The 18307-nt window shown below is 35.4% G+C and overlaps 1 protein-coding gene across 3 annotated transcripts in view; it reads left to right on the forward strand.

Moving 5' to 3' along the window:
- Positions 1–1191: 1191 nt before the first annotated feature.
- Cda4 (chitin deacetylase Cda4) overlaps positions 1192–18307 on the forward strand; it is a 39948-nt gene continuing 22832 nt past the window's right edge. The window contains exon 1 of one of the 3 annotated variants that reach the window (XM_074169958.1): positions 1192–1352. In XM_074169958.1, coding sequence (XP_074026059.1) covers positions 1283–1352 — 70 coding nt within the window. In that variant the 5' untranslated portion in view covers positions 1192–1282. Of the gene's footprint in view, positions 1353–1656; positions 1729–18307 lie in introns of those variants that run through there. The other 2 variants (XM_074169959.1, XM_074169960.1) reach the window with 2 other exon arrangements.

The raw sequence follows: 18307 nt of genomic DNA on the forward strand, positions 1-18307 counted from the left end.
CCTACGAAAGTTTAGAAATAAAAAAATGTGGAATAAGGTCTATTAGCGATGACAGAGGCCCCATATCTAACAGCTCCTTTTTCGCACCTTCAAGTAATCTCAGGTAGAATACAGGTGAAGATCAGATATAAGTCAGGTGGCAAATAATATTAGGTATTAGTGAATATTACTGGAGTTTTTTCCCAACACCAAACCGTTATTTTAACACCATGAGACGTGTTTCGATCACCAAGTGATCACCTTAAGAGGAATATCACTTGGTGATCATCTTCAAGAGGAAGATGGTGATGGGAAAAAAACTCCAGTATTATTGATTCTACACCAAAGGTTTCAAACAGTGCATCACAAAATTAGGTACTAGTAATTAATACATCGTCGATAGGAAAGTAGTCTTAGACATCTCCTAATGATGCTAACTTGCTTAAAACAAAACGTGTGTCGACTGAAGCATTTTTTTCTGGTGAGAAAAAAGTGTTTTCAATAGATTGACTGAGATGATAATACGGCTCTCCTCACCTCTTCCGTGAGTCGGAAGTTAGAGGTCATCTACATGCAACGCGCACTGGAACGTTGGTACCTAAACTGAAAATCTGAGTTAATATGTACAAGACTCCAACTTAGGAAGGCATTGAGTCTCTCCGGTCACGGGAGTGCCGATCTCGGTAAAGGAGATCAAATGATAACTACAGGTCAAGATTATCTTCTTCTTTCGGTTCAGAAGGCCCCGACACTCACCTCAGTTTTTTCATCACCCACCCCAGTCAGGAAGGGGTGCATCTAGTCAGAACGGCATGAAGATCAGGCACTTTCTGCTTTGTTTCTACCCTCATTTAGTGGTGTCCCGCTTTTCCTCCCGACGAACAAACAGTCGAAAGGCTATGGTTCAACGTGGTTCAAATCGACCAACAGTAATGCATTGGTGGTTCAGCCTGGCACTACTGATGGGATCTATAAGGGGTCGAAAAGCTGTGTGTGGTGCTGGATGACGACTTATTTGTTTTAGAGTTCCGGTTATATCTATTCGATAACACCGTCATTAGTTGAGCTTGAGAATTAAATAATCAGAATATTTTCTACTATGCAACTCAATAAGTAAATCATACAAATTGGATTGATCCTCACATGAGACATTTACGAACCGGTATATCTCCTTGACCCATACGATATGAAAAAGAAGAAAGTGTTCCAGCCAATAACTGACAATCAAATGAGGAGGAAGGTATTCTGAAGAAGAAAGTGCAGTCGTTGTTTAGTTGTGCTCAGTGGTCGTGGCGTGGATACTATGGCAACTTCTCTACGTATGTTCTTCAACTTAATAGTGATAACCGTGTTTTGTATTGGTCTAAATACAGGTGAGTACTATTTTTATCAATAACTTGAATGTGTCATTTACCGCAATTCACTTGGTGAGAACATTTTTCTTCCGTTAACGATAAAAACGAACAAATTCTTTTGCTATACTGAAGTAGTCAAACGAAAAATTCTAATTGAATCATCAATCATTTTAAAATTTCTTTACGAAATTGAGAAAGACATGTAATAAGCTTCATGTAACGCATGGAGTCATAGTGTTTTTTATGCGACAAAATATAAATTCATTTCAATGCAAATTGTTTGTGTAACTAATTGAATACTAATATTACCATTAGTAAGTACGTCTGTAAATAACATATGTTCAACACTAATTTCGAACAGAATAATATTCAGGTATGAAAATATCTTGTTTGGGTGAGTATATTTAGCACTAATTTTCAATAAAGTTTTTAATAATTTCTACAAAAGCTACACTCACAGACAATACTATTTATTAGTCTTAAACGCAATAGCATATCTTCAATTTTCCAGAGAAAAAGTTTCATCAGCACTAAATAATTTTTATAGAATTAGTTTCACAAGATATATTCGTAAATATCTGTATTCATGTTATTAACTAGTCACTTATTGTTAATGCCAAATTCAAAGAAGAGAGAAATGGATATAGCCTATTTTAAAAAACGGGTTTCATTGACGTTCAAGTTTAGGAAACCAACCATGTAGCAGACACTGTTGAAGGACAAATGCGATAACTACAATAAAACATCTTATAATCTGGTTATTTCTTATTATTATTGCATATTGCATATTTAAGATAATTGTTTACAATATTATCTTGGTTGGATACATTCAGATTGTTTATATGGAGTCACAAAATTCAGTTATAATATTGGCACAACAACAAAATTCAAATAACAAGCAAAATCGAAAGTTTTATTTAATTCCTATAACGTTTTATGATGAGAGGCGTGGTAACTATTATACAAGGTAAGTACTGGGATGTAAAAAAATCACAAATCTCAAATATGTTAATATCGTTGGATTATTTTTGAAAGTATTTATTTTTTTTCACTTGAAAATGAAACATAAAAAATATTTGGGTTTTCTTCAGGAAAAATTTATGATGTTGTTATTTCTTGAATTACAACATTGATAGTAAAAAAACATGATTTTTCAATTCTCTCACTATATTCTGTCCATTTAAGCAACAGAGTGCTCCAAAACATCATGCATAGTAATCTCGCAGACGAGGCTGCTAGTACAGAGCCGCACTAGGTTAGGTTAGGTTTGGTCCAAAGTGAGTGGGTTGATTCGACCCTTCACCGCAACCCGCAAAGGTTTATTGTGGCTTACACCTATTCACTTTCGACCAAGTAAACCCAGCTTCTTAACGATACCGATTAGTCCGTATGGTGAGTGGTCTTTCATGTCAGATGGTAAGAATACAGCTCTGAGGAACTCTAAAAACCTCATTCGGTCCCCAGCGGGGCAGACACAAAGTATGTGCTCTGCTGTTTCATCATTTTCCAACAACAACATCAACAGAGGCGACTTACACTGTCTTCCAACAGTCCGAGACTCTGCATATGATGAATCAAATGGCAGTTACCTGTATGAAGGTCTGTTAGACATCGTAGTCCATCCCTACTGTAGTCCAACAACTATTTTGTATCAAGCTTCGAAGGGTGAATAAACGCCTTGGAGTGAGTCAATCTTGGAAGATTCTGCTAGAAGTCCATGAATCTTCTTGTCATCCAGGTGTTCATTGTTTGTTTGGCAAAGCCTAAAGCGATGCCGATGACAGAGACAATCTGTTGAATCTTCCTATCAAGGAGAGTCGTTTTTGCAATTTGCTACCAATTTAGACGTTGCTCGGTAGAAGCCAAGAGCTTCTAACGCCGCTTGACTGTCTGAGAATATTTTTATTGCCTTGTGTATGAGGTTGGATTCTTCCAACCTCTCGATATTCTCGGCGTAAATTCCCGCCTGAAATACAGTCGCATATATTTCTAGGCAGGTTGATATCTCTGTCTTGGATCTGCGACTTAAAACACCCGCACCAGATCCGGAAGGTGTTTTTGTTCCATCTGTACCATTTGTACCGATACTATGAAGTGACACCATTAATTTCCGCTTAAACCGGCTTTCGAAAGTATTGTGCAGGAGCTTCTCTTAGATATTCAATTTAAAAAAATATTATCGCTTATTTCGACTTTTTTAGGCTGTTTCAAAGAAATACATCACGTGAAAAAAGTCGAACGATTTGTATTTTCAATAATAAATAATATCAAAATCTGAAATTTAGTGTCACTTCACTATCATACTTATTTCAAGCCGCTAAAAGTGAATGAGGTTTTCCTAATCTTTATTTCGCCGAATAGTGAAATTGTGCTCGGAATTCGCAAACCAGTTGCTACACAGCTGCAGTAGCAACAATAGGAATCCAATAGCAATCTCAGGTCTTTTTTATCTATCTGACAAGGAAGCTGTTCAGCTTATTTTTTGCTCATCTCTATATCGTCACGTTATTCCCACGACATATTATTCTAACAAATGCCCATTGCTAGAATGATTTGTTTCTTGACCGGGAAACTTTCTGAAAGCCACATGAAGAAAGGAAGCTCCAAGATAATGTAGCTTCCTTATTACTTGAGATTTCTATTTGATTAGGTTTACTTGTTTTTCTACCCGTTATCTCTAGGAGGTTTGGCCGTGCTAAATTAGTTTAGAATCATTAATAAATGACTTAAGAATATCTTACTTTGAGGAATTCCTGAATACTTGACCCTGAAGCTTCCATTTCTTTCACTTATGATTTGCCCTCCACAGATCAAGGTTACTTGTTTATTTCGCCAGTTATCTTAAGGTGATTGTACAGTCCAAAGTCTGTTCAGACTTCGTATAGACTTCAGCGCTGGAATATTTCGTTTCGAAGAATTTCGGAATAGTAGCCTCTGCAGCTTCCATTTCTAACTAAAAAATAGTGGAGGTGATTTCAAGTACCTAGTTCGAAGAATCTCAGCTCTGTGACTTACAATCATCAGTATTCCATACCATTGAGTAATAGTCAAACTGTTACTTGTATATCGTGTGTTTCGTGACCAATTCAGTCGGACTGGCATAATCAAATGAATGTACCCATTGCTGCTGGTTCTGTATTTTTTGTGACAGTTTAAAGCATGATAAATGTTCTTATGAAATTCTAATTTTCAGTTGTTTGCCTAATAAATGTAAGCATAACAAATCATAATTTTTTTTTTTAACACTTTATTTACCTACTCAAGACAGTGTCTTGAATAAAAATGCGTGTCAAAGTGCATCGAAATGAATTATTACAATTACCTAATCATGTTTAACTACCAGGATATCGATTTATGAATTTCAGTAGAAATTGCTTAAAGGACAAATCTCAGTAAGTGAAGGCGGCACATTAACCCTTACGAAGAACATCTGGTTTCAACTGTGAAAACTGCAGATAAAGACAGAGGACGAATCTCGTTCGACGGTCAATGTCGAATCTTGTCGAAGCCACTATTTTGAATACGTTGATTGATTCTTGTCAAGCCTATAGATGGCGTCTTTGTGAGGTTAGATGTCATCACCTTTACTTACTTTGACCAGAAGTGCAATATCCTTTTCCACGCGCGTCTTCAGGATATGAATAAAACTGAAGACGTCAACTTAGTTGGTGAAACGATAATCGAGAAAAGTTTTGCATTTCCGGTGATTCTTGAAAGTGCTTGTTTTGTTCGAATGATTTGTTTTCGGTTTCAACAAGTTATCGCGTGTTCTCATTTTACCTTAGAAGCTCATTCGAAAATAAATCTTCAAATATGTTTTAATTATATTCTTTGAAAATTCGAAATAGACAGCGGTCATGTTTTTTCCTTGAATACTCAGTTCGGACAAAATAATTGAACGCTTCAATGAATCGATAGATTGGTTACATAATGTGAGATTATATAATATCCTTTTTCTTAGGATTGTTTAGTACTACCATGAATATTCTACAGATAAATTCACTTCAAGTCAAGGTGGAACAATTATATGTGCAATATTTCAATTTTCTAAGTAATTCGTAAGAAGCTCAGTAATTAAGTGAACTGATAATGATTCACTGTAATATGTATGTAGTTAAATGAAAGAATTTAATTTCAGTAATACAAAAATACTTGAATAGATAAATAGAATAAAAATAAGGCTTTGTTCATTTTGTAGACTCGACATTCGTTTTTATGAGTTGTAGCTTTTCAAGTTGACAATGTTTTATTCCAAAATATGAAAGAAATTGAAGTAAGTTGAAGATATTTGAAATTATATTGTCGTAACTCGTAACCATATACTCCCACATCTTGTTTGGAATAATTTTCTGCAGCAAATCTGTGAAATGAACAATATGTATTTGTTCTTCAAAAAAGGCTCTGCGAATTATGAGGCTTGAACTTACTGACTCTTGCAAATATCATTTTGTTAATTTACGAATGTTAACTCTACCACTTGTGATTTTATTATGAAGGCTCTAAGTTCGATCTCTCTACCATTTTAGATCATCATCCAGCTTTCATAATTTCAAAGTTTGGATATTCAAAACGTCCATCAAAAAATTACTATTAAATAATGTTTACCATTCAGTCAATGAATTTATTAATTTGTCAACATAAATCTCAAAAGTAAGAGATGTATTCATATATCCATTTTCAATGCCATCGTATCTTCGTGTTTGCTTCTCAGAATCAGCTCGTCACTGGTGCGTGCAGATATGACGTCATACACGATACATTAACGTACTTGTGTCATTGGTTGGAGTCTTTTAAATATCATCTCCATGCAGATGCCTCTCAATTATATTTATCTTTCAAATTGTCAGGCATAGGTCAAGCAGTTACGGATATAAAAAATCCTTTAATCGATAACGAACGGGTCAACTCAAAAAATTGAAATTTGGGATAATGAAATTAATGCACGAATATTTTATTCTGAAGTGAAATTGACAGATGAAACTTTCAAGACGGCGATTGGGTGCCATCTGGGAAAAAATTAAATAGAAAGGGGGGTCTTGTGATATATCTTTTTGAAGCTCCTGACAAATGCTTCACAACCCTAGAATATAATGTCAATATCTTCAACTACTACAAAATGGCGGAACTTTTAATAATTGCCTGAATACATTGACATTCAACTACATAATTCGAGGTACTAAGCTTGAGGTCAGTTCAGAAGATGCTCAAAATGGTTGCCTTGAACTTCTTGACATATGAACAGTCTATCCGATATTTCACGCCGAACATTTTCGAACACAGTAACGTCAATATCTCTACAAATATTTATTATTCTCTGCCGTATTTCCAATATTGAAGCAGGTTCAGTTTCGTACAGTTTCGTTATAAAAAGAGTCCAAAGGTGTCAAATCAAGCGAGCGGGCTGGCCATTCTGTAGGACCTCGACGGCCAATTCAACGACCGGGAAAAGTACTTTCCAAATAGTTTCTTATTTGTCTGGAGTAATATGGTGGTGCTCCATCTTGTTGGGATACAATATCCATATCGAATTCGACGATTTCAGTGATGAGAGGGACAACAGTAGTTTCCAGCATATTTAAATACAGTTCTCCTGTTAAATTTTGATCAATAAATATAGGTCCTACAATATGGTTTCCCAATATTCCTGCCGAAACGTTAATTTTTTCTGGATATTGGGTATGTGTTTCCTGGAAAACGTGAGGATTATTGTCAGTCCAATAACAGCAATTTTGTCTGTGAACATTGCCGTTTTAAAAAAAAGTACATTCGTCACTAAAACAAATATTGTGGAGATAGGTAGGATGCCTTGCAATGGTTTCCATCATGATTTCGCAGAATTCTGTTCTTCGATCAGGGTCATCTTCAGTTAATTGGTGTACCATTTTAATTTTGTATAGATGATACCTATTCCTCTTCAAAAGTCTCCACACAGTAGAAGGAGACACCTCTAAAACATTCGCGACGGAATAAGTAGACTATTCAGGATTTACTACCATCTCACCAATTATTTGCACTTGCTGCTCTTCCGGAATGGATGGATGGCCTGGGGGCATTTTATTATGTACACCACCGGTAGTTGTGAATTTGGATACAAGTTCCCTCAAATAGGACGATTCGGAAAACGTTCATTGAAAATCTTTTCGGTCTCGTGAAAGTTACGCGTCGCACCGTAAATAAAAATCGCTTCAATTTTTTTCTTCCAATGGACGAAAATTGACCATTTTAGAGATTGTTGACGTGGACCTTTCTACTGGTAAAACCGAAAACTAAATGAAAATATTCTCACTGAACACTATAAACAAAAAATAACTTAACAAGCCTTATCGGTTTGTTGGTATGGCCATATGGCAGATAAAAAGGAATATTTCTAGAAATATCGATATTAATGTGTTTGTCTTCAGGAAATTATTAAATGTTCTGCCATTTTGTAGTAGGTGAAGATATTGACTTCATATTCTAGGGTTGTGAAATATTCGTCAGGAACTTCAAAATAATATGTCACAAGACCCCCCTTTCCCTTTAATTTTTTTCCCAGACGGCGCAATGGCGCCCAGTCGCCATCTTGAAAGTTTCATCTGCCAAGTTCGCCAATTTCACTTCAAAATAAAGTATTCATGCATTGATTTCATTATCCCAAATTTCAATTTTTTGAGTTGACCCGTTCAAAAAATAAAAGGGGGGACATTAAAGAAATGCACTATATGTAATATGTGACACCACCAACAGGTTTATCTGTTATATTATTCTATAAATAGTTTTTTTGAATTGTCTCCGATTTTTTGTTCTATTGTCGCCTTTTGCAATCAAATACGTGGTAAGAAACTTCATGTAATTGAATAATACTTCAATATTGATATCTGCAATTGTCATTTGACATTTAAGACAAAATTATCCGCGACAGTGACTTGTGTTGTGAACCAGATCAGTTGTGTTGAAAAATTTCTATGTACCCTAAGAAGTTTTAACTTTTGCGAGCCGAGGATTAACGAGGTCTTACCTTTCATTGTGCGATTCTCATCACGGATTGGATGATACGCAGTAAAAATTAATCGTCCGGCTGTAGGGCTCAAACCGTCATTCCACATAACGGTCGATTGAATGAGTAGAACGAACCACTCACGCTAACCCAACCGGCTACTTTCCCACCGAAAATGAAAACCCATATTCAAAAAAACTTGTTTTCAGTATATTATTTTGAAGTCGACCTAGAAACTTATTGAATAATATATCTCCGCTATGATTCCAGGGGAAAATTTTTGAAAACGATGACTTCAACAAGAAAGATACCCAGTTCTTGTGGTTTTATGTTTGAATATGTTTAATTGTAAACATCGTCATGTAGACTGCTAGACTTGGAAATATTAATCAAAATTATATTCTTCAGTTCATTGTTTACATAGTTCTATTTTTGTATCTTCATTTATTTTTAGTATGTTATTCACTACGAAAAAGTCACTGTGTTAGCGAAACATGTGATAGTTTGTGAAGATCAAATCGTGAGGTGTAGTAAGGGCTATAGCGAAAAGAAAAACCGTGGGGGGGGGAATCCAAATCTTCCCAACCCCACCAGCAAAATTTTCCAACTCTCGAAAAAATGAAAGCCGAGGGTTTAGTTACTACTATAATATATTGATGTTCTTACTTAGCTAGCCAAAGATTGGCTGAATGCTTATGCCCGTTAGGGTATGTACAAACAAAAACATTACAATCAAAAACATTAAACTCGTTGAAAACTACGTGACAATAAGAATAAAAATTATACATCAAAATATCTAAACGGTATGCAGTTGTTCTGATTGAAATGAACAGATATTCATCGTGTTAGTTCAAAGATAAAGCACTGGGGTTTTTACAATCTTTATTATCAGTTTTCCAGATATGTTCACCATTTCTTTATTGAAATCTTCACCTTTTTTGAATTATCTTATGCAGTTTCGTTGAATGTTAATATCGGTTTCAGTAAACTGAGAAATTTCTTTTCCGAGTAGTATAATATAGTTCAACTTATCCTTCGACTTACTAAACTAACAGCGTGCACTTCCGAAGATTAACCTCGTTTTTTGAAGTATTCATCGTTGTAAATGTTTTCGATAAAATTGCATTTGTTTTGTCTTACGAAATATCCTCTCATCAAGCGTTTCCGTGAATAATTGTATTCATTTTGGTGTTGCGTATTTCATTAGATTTAGCAAGATTTAAACTACCTGATATATGTTATGTTGTTGTTTTGAAGGTTTTTGTGAACGTTTACAATTTATCGAAAATTGTGTAACAGTGGCAGTCAGCAGGTCTACAATCGATGATGAATTTTGGGATTCCGATTATGTGCAATTAACATCTACGGCTACAACCTATGTTTGTATTGTGAAAAGCCAGTGTGCGCATTCTTGCCAAAAAGAGGTTCTGAGCCCATTTAGTGTCACCAAAATTATTCGATGTTTATCTGGAACGTTACAGAACATCTCAGAATGACATCCCAAATCAATGTGGGATGACCACGAAACGTACGTAATATATGGACTGGAAATTTCGCCTCTTAAACCATTCTAGAACAATTCAAAACAATCGAGAATATTCCACGATACTCCAGAATATCCCGGAATATTCTGAAATATTCTGTAATGTTTATCCTTTTATTCCAACATCATACAATTTCGTATCGAATCCCTGAGCGAACACAGGTATCAACGATAGTAACTAATAATAATGATCTGGGATAAATACACAACACAACAAAGATTTTGTTTCGGGGTTGAAATTAGATGATTTTAATGTATTTCCACGTGTTAAAACCGAAAGTGACCATAAAAATTATATATTAGCTCTTGTTTTCAAGATATAGTATCATTATATTATATATATGTATATTGAGTTTTCAACAAATGAAATATTTCATCACCAACAGTTGGTACATATGTTTGTTTACATAACACCCCTCTCATCAGCTGTTCTTAAGTAGTAAACATAACCTATGTGAGTTTGTCAATTGTACGCACGTGGTTGCTATTGAAATTATCGTGTGAAGTTGATTTTTAAATTAATTTAAGTGCTGATCTGAAATGCCTCGAAAGTGTGTGAATTCTGTCGATAGCTTTTGCTATATATGTGGTGAAATAACATTTAAGGCTCAGAAACGTAAAATGACACCTATCGTTAAGACAGCCTATGAACATTATTTTGGTGTGAAAGTTGGGGACCAAGATAAATCATGGGCTCCTCATATATGTTGTAATTCTTGTTCCGTCATATTGCGAGAGTGGCTGAAAAATAAAAACCGGGCAATGGCTTTTGCAGTACCTATGGTTTGGCGTGAGCCTACCAATCATACAGACGACTGTTATTTCTGCTTAACTCCTCCCATTAAGCAAGGTTTATCTATGAAGAAAAGAGGAACGGTTAAATACCCTAATCTCCCATCTGCTCTTCGGCCTGTACAACACTCAGACAATTTGCCAGTCCCTTCTCCACCCCAAAACTATGAAATTTTAGAGGAAGGTGATGAAGACTGTTTAGAAGGAGCAATCCATCATTTGATTAATATATATTAATCAAATGAGTTCATTCACAACTATCAATTTCAATTTTGAAATAGATAGGTACCTATCTATCTAAAAACAACACAAAATAAGAAAACGACTGTCGCATAGGTTTGTCAGGCCGCTTGCATTCTTGCATTCTCGCCACAGTTTTGATATTAATGTGTGATTGTCAAGATATTATATACCAACCAGTTGGTTGGCAGCAGGGGCGGTATATATACCCAAAGTGGGTCGGAAAGACCCACACCCTAAATCGGTACGACCAATCAGCCTTACATCCTTCCTGTTGAAAGGAGTGAGAGGATACTGGACGGATACATCAGAGGGCGAATAACCACCAGTAAGTTATCAAACCGGCAAATCGACAGATTTAGCATTAAACAACCTAATAGAGAAAATCTCCCAATCCCTTGACAACAAGGAGAGTGCGGATACTGTATTTCTCGATATTGAAGGATCATTTGATAATGCACTACCTAAATCTATAGGATCGTCTCTGGCTAGGAAAGTTATAGAATCGACCATAACTGGATGGATCTATGCCATGCTCGTAAACAGAACTGCAACTACAACTCCTCAAGGTGAAGCCATTAGGTTCAGGGTCACCAGAGGCTGCCTTCAAGCTGGGGTACTATCTCCCCTTCTGTGGTCGTTTCTGATGGATAGTCTGCTTGATGCCCTCGACAGAAGAAAAGTAGATCTGCAAGCTTATGCAGGTCATCTTGGCAAGGTTCACGTCAGAAGGAATAGCTGGTAATATCCTCCAAAGCACGATGGACGTTGTTCACAGTTGGTGCCTGAGGGAGCAGATGTCTGTCAACCCCTGTAAAACTGTGATAATCCCCTTCACCAGGAGGAGAAACTTGGACGATCTAACGCCACTTTTTTTCAATGGTGAGGTCAATCCATTTGGAACGGAGGTAAAATATCTTGTCATTGTCCTTGATACAAAACTCACCTAGAACGCTTACTTGTAAAAAGTTTTACACAAAGTCAGACTGTCCCTTTGGATATGTCGAAGGATTTGTGGTAAAACTTGGGATTTAGGTCCCAAACAAATCCATTGGATTTATGGGATGATTGTCAGACCAATGATCACTTATGGTGCAATTGCCTGGTGGCCGAAGGCTTTACAGAAAACGGCCCGGGCGAAGCTCTCTGGCTTACAGAGACAGGCTTGACTGGCCATCAGTGGTGCCATCAGTACCACACCGTCAGCGGCCATGGAGATCCTTCTAGATCTAATTTTTTTTCTGATTGATTCGGCCGTTACTTGATGAAGATCCATAGTAATTTAAAAAACTACACCTGACGATTCGATCTCCACAAACTTTATTTGAAAAATATGCAGATGGACTGCATATAGACTTGTGCATATTTCCAGTTGCACAAATCAATTTGATGGAGAGTGCAACAGACTGTTGATTGACAATGGAAGTCAGAGCATTCTGGAAATGACCTCCGACTTTATGCCTCATACTGTCAACTACGAACTGCCTTATTAAGTACTGTTTCCAAGTAGAGAGGACTGGATTCTCCGGGAAGAGGAAATATTAAGAGCAGATAGTTGTTGGTTCACAGATGGATCTAAAACACCTTCCGGTTCTGGTGCAGGTGTTTTCAGTCGCAGACCCAGGACAGAGATATCAACCTGCCTAGGAACCTATGCGACTGTATTTCAAGCGGAAATTTACGCTATTGAATTGTGTGCGGAGAGATTGGAAGAATCAAACATCATACACAAGTCAATAAAAATATTCTCGGACAGTCAAGCGGCGTTGGTAGCAAATTGCCAAAAACGACTCTCCTCGATAGGATTCCTGGCTATACTGACCTGGAAGGCAACGAGGCTGCTGACTCCCTTTCCAAGGAGGGTGCTGCAAGCAGCTTTATCGGACCAGAACCTGTCATTGGCATCGCTTTAGGCTTTGCCAAACAAATATTGAACACTTGGATGGCAAGAAGATTTATGGACCTCTGGCAGAATCTTCCAAGATTGGCTCACTCCAAGGCGTTCATTCATACTTCGAAGCATGATATCAAACAGTTGTTGGGCTACAGTAAGGATGGACTACGATGTCTAACAGGCCTTGTTACAGGTCACTGTCATTTGAATCATCATATGCAGAGACTCGGACTGTCGGAAGACAGTGTGTGTCGCCTCTGTTTGGAAAATGATGAAACAGCAGAGCACATACTTTGTGCCTGGTGACAGAATCATATTTGGAGAGTTCGCCAGAGCCGTACTCCTACCGTCTGACCTGAAAGACCACTCACCATACAAACTAATGGGCTTCGTTAAGAAGCTAGGTTTATTTGACCGAGTGTGAAGAGGTGTAAGCGTCAATAAACCCTTGCGAGTTGCGGTGGAGGGTCGAATAGACCCACTCACTTTGGACTTAACCTAAGCTAACCTAACCTTAAGATATGATTTGAATTTGAGGGACACTTATACTGTGCATGAAATGCTTGAGCAGGTAACTAACGTTTTCTTTGTTGGTTAGGATTAATATCATATCTGTCTAAATAGCTACTACATTATTTTAAACATGTTTTTAGACATATGCCATCGCTTATTTTTTCAAGATTCATGAAAGAAGAATAATATGTAGTGAATTGTTTAGTTATATCGGCTCGGGATCTGTATTTGACAGAATTATCGACATTATTGCTTGATCTATTCGCGGGCAGATGGCGCTGTTTGAACCTCCTTGATATAATTCGAACTCACTTTACAAGTATTTCTTCATTTGAAAAAAGTATTTTTTTATCAACACGCGCGCCTGCTGCCTTGGGCTTAGTATCTGATTTTCAGGCTTCCTCTCTGAAATCGGAAAATATCAAAGGTCATTTTTCTAAACAATATACGGCTTATTGATCCCAAAGTTTAGATGAAATAAATATAGTTTAAAAAGACTAATAACACGCTTTTATAGCATACGAAACTAAAAAATGAAAAATAAATGTAGTTTAAAAACTAAAAAAAAAAAAGCTTTTTAAAGAACATCGAACTGAAACGTTGAAAATGTTTTTTTTTAAATGAGCTTAAAACAATAACGAACGAAAAATACTAGTATTATTGTGAAAAAAGTGTGGGCGCTTTGTGCCATATTTTTTGTATATCAAGCGCTTGTCGCTTTCTTCACAATAATACTAGTATTTTTCGTTTGTTGTTTTAAGTTTATTTAAAAAAAATATTTTCACTTTTTAGATCGATGTTCTTTAAAAGCGTGTTTTTTAGTTTTTTAAACTATATTTATTGCGAAGATCTGAGCATACATAAGAACAGACAGCGAGAAGCGACTTTAATGTATAGGTACTATGTAGTGATAGTGAAGATGATTTCTTTGAATACCTATTATACAGTAATTGACTGGAGTTTTATATTGATTTAAAGTGGAAATTAACCAGTAATTTGAAAAAAAATGTGGAATGGATTTTTTGGGGAAGTGAAGGTAAAATTGTAGAATCAAGTTATCATGTAGAATTTTTCGCTTGATTTGGTTCTGAAATGAGTACGATCGCTAATATTTGGATATTCTATAAAATATTCATTTTTAGCAACAATTTCCAAACAACGAATTTGAAGAAACTATTGTTTTTAAATTGCGGAAGTATTGACATCACTTACATTTTGAGAAAGATACTCGAACGAAATTTGAAAGAAAATCATTCCTCTTCGATGTAAATATCATTTTAGTGTATTTTAATTTTAGATTTCAGATGCATTTTGGATGTCGTGAGTTATATCGTGAGATTAATCTCACAACGGTTTTCACTTTCATCAAAACGTTCACTTTAAATTCTCAGAACCTTGAAAACGGTATAGTTTTCGTGGTCTTCTGTGAATTGAGGTTAGAGTAGAAAGTGAATGATGGCATGCACATATGTACATTTTGTTTGTAACTTTCATCTTCTTTGTTGGTAGTGGTATTCATTGTAATGTTTTCATGTCTATGGTTCAATGTGGAATAAAAGTAACGTTATCCAAATTTAATACTGACTGGTGACAATGAATATCGATACATAGAATTTTGAAAATTAATTAGTTGGAATGAACTTTATGAAAAAGTGTTAAAATTTCAATAATATTTCCTTTTCAGAAAGTGTAGAAGCGTTAGCGAATTGACTGGGAAATAAACTGGAAGGTAAAAAACAAAAATGGAGTAACGAAAAAAATAAAATAAGAATTGTTCAGTACAGTGAAAAAAACAAAAACAATAAAAAAATCAATAAAAAAATTATGTCACAGTTTCGATTAATTGAATCTAAATGTTGTTAAAGTGAAGAGCAGGTTCACAGGAACAGAATTATTGAATAGTTATGTTGCCTATATTGAAGAAATAGGAAAAAAGTAAATTAAAGGTATCATCAACAAATACGGTTGAGAAAAATTAGCACCTTTATTACTACATATTTTCAGAAAAGTCCTCCGCCACGTATGTCTGCTTGAATTGGATAAACTCAAAAACCACGGTCATAATTAATAGTTATTATCAACGGACATAATTATTATTATGAGCTGATGTGATACTATGACAGAAAAAAATAGTAGGCATTCAAGATGTGGCTAGAAAATAAAGGCACTGGTTTTCTGAGAGACAAAAAGTGCGAACCTTGAAGTCAAACGTTATATTACCAAGTCGCCTGACACTTCCCTCCACATTTCAGCCGGTTGGACGACACTTGCTTGTTCAGTTGGACTGCAACTTTTGTTTTCTGAGAGACAAAAAGTGCGAACCTTGAAGACAAGCGTCATATTACCAAGTCGTCTGACACTCTCCTCCACATTCCAGCCGGTTGGACGACACTTGCTTGTTCCGTTGGACTGTAACTTTTGTTTTCTGAGTGACAAAAAGTGCGAACCTTGAAGTCAAACGTCATATTACCAAGTCGCCTGATACTCCTCTCCACATTGCAGCCGGTTGGACGACACTTGCTTGTTAAGTTGGACTGCAACTTTTGTTTTCTGAGAGACAAAAAGTGCGAACCTTGAAGTCAAACGTTATATTACCAAGTCGCCTGACACTTCCCTCCACATTCCAGCCGGTTGGACGATACTTGCTTGTTCAGTTGGACTAACTACAACTTTTGTTCTTGTCGTATCTTCATGCCGCTCGTCATGAATTGAGTAACGTGTCATTGTGAAAATTTTAGTGATATCAGGTAAATCGGCAACGAAGACCTATTTTTTCCAGTACACAAGTTTTTGAGTGCTCTAAACATTTCAAAGAAGGACGAAAAGATATTATAGATGATCTGCAACCAGGACGGTTCTAACCTTTAAAAATAAAGAAAAATATAGAGAAAATAGGCAATATCATCCGTCAAGATTACCACACCGATTGACTAATCGTTGCCTATACTGTAGAAATCGACAAAGAGTCAGTTAGATGAACATTTCAGGACTCAGGAGTGGAAATATTTTAAAATCGTGAAAAACATTAACTGTTGGATAGAATGTGATGAATCATGGTTTGTTACCTGTGATCTAGAATTTAATAAGCGCCAATCAATCTAGCCACAGTTATCACGATTCAAGAAAACTCCATACTCTAACTAAAGAAAACTCCAAATGATTTTTTTTTCGACATCCATAAATTTATGTATATAAATTGGGTTCCAAAAGAATATATTTCAGTTCTAGCCACTAGCCAGTAAGAAGAAAGTGATAATAGTTATAAAAGAACAAGTACTGGACAATTGGAACAATGATTCAGCCCCCACTATACTGATGGTTGAGTAATTTTAGGTATATGGAATATCTACTCACCAGATCCAGCTCCGCGCGACTTTTTATGTTCCCGATAGTGAAACAAGCATTGAAAGGAACCAGATATGATAGACTGGAAGTTGTGAAGGAAAAAAGACGGAGACTATGAACATGCTGTCAGAAAATTACTCAAAACACTGTTTTGAACAGTGAAAAATTCGAATGGAAAAGTATAGGAATAACGGATAGGAGTATATTGAAGGGATTAGAGTAAAAGTTGTGAAGGAAAAAAAAATAATACATACTGGTCTCAAGATGTTTAATCATTTACCTGACCATATTAAAATTTTAGAGGATAGCTGTGTATTTCGAAAAACAGTAAAAGACTTATTATCTGGTAGACCCTATTATAGTTTAGAAGAGTTCTATGAGGACCGCTTTCTCTAATTTATTTTATCAACTGTAGTTTTTATTAAACAAAGTATGGTATACTGCATTTGAACATTTTAAACTTTATTGGTATTTTTTATTGTATGATGTCTTTAATCAATTTTATATGTGTTTGAGTGTTTTAACATTATTTGTGTATCTGTATAAGTATATATATATATATATATATATATATATATATATATATATATATATATATGCTTAAGTTCATGATGACTGATGAAAATTTGTAGCTTTGTCAATAAGACCTAATGTTCTTTGGGCAATAAAGCATATTTTCCGTGAAAGCAATTAGAACAGAAGTTCCAAGTTTCCTTTGAATATTCTAGAATGTTCTTATGATACATCATAAGCAACATAAACATAACATCATAAACAACATATCATTTGTATCGTTTTTATTGATAGAATTCAGCAGCCAGTATAGTTCTAAAAAAGTTCTAATTTGAACTTCATATAAGTATTGAATGTTGATTGAAAAGTATATACAACCTATAAATATTGTTCCAAGTTTCTAGAAAACTGAATTTGATACTCAACAATTTATTCGATACAAACTGTGGAATTATAAGTCCTGACTTCAGTTGGGTTCTTCTGACACATTTATCTTCTTAGAGGAAACTGATTGAATTTTATTTGGTTACTGTCACTTCAAGTCAGATTTTTTGCAGTTCTTAAGCAGGCCTTGACATCGTCGAATATATGCATTGGCAGCTTAAGCAGAAGTTTCCTCCTGATCTTAGTGAAGGCATGGTTAACTAACCTAACCTATTTTACTGTTTTCATTTCAGGGTTTTTTGCTAAATACAACTCTTATTTTCAGTTATTCATTTTAATTTTCAATTTTATTTTTTCATGGGATTTCAAATCATATCATATCATATTAGTCAAAGGAAGTCCGCACTAAAAAATTGTCAACCACTTTTAAACAAACATAAAATTTGGTGTTCCCATTCATCATCTATGGCACGTGAAGTGCTTGACTAATCAATTAACATTAAAAGAAAACTAACAGAAAGTGTACCGAGTCTGTATTTCTTGAAGAGAAAATTGACATCCTTTAAAATACAAATCCTTTTTCGGAAAAAGAAAATGTTTGTTTCTCTAGATGGCTACGAATAACATCCTAGACAGGCAAGAATAATAACAAGCGTATTATTTATCGTTGATGTCTTATCTTTGAATAACTAATTTTTTTTTGTGGAACTAGAAATACAGTGATTTTCTCCATTTTTCAAATTCAATATTTACATTTTAACATTGATTATTCA

The sequence above is a fragment of the Leptinotarsa decemlineata genome, unplaced genomic scaffold, assembly GCF_025532065.1.
Source record: "Leptinotarsa decemlineata unplaced genomic scaffold, Ldec_3_MD MMD2_P_RNA_scaffold_6, whole genome shotgun sequence".
NCBI classification, from domain to species: Eukaryota; Metazoa; Arthropoda; class Insecta; order Coleoptera; family Chrysomelidae; genus Leptinotarsa; species Leptinotarsa decemlineata.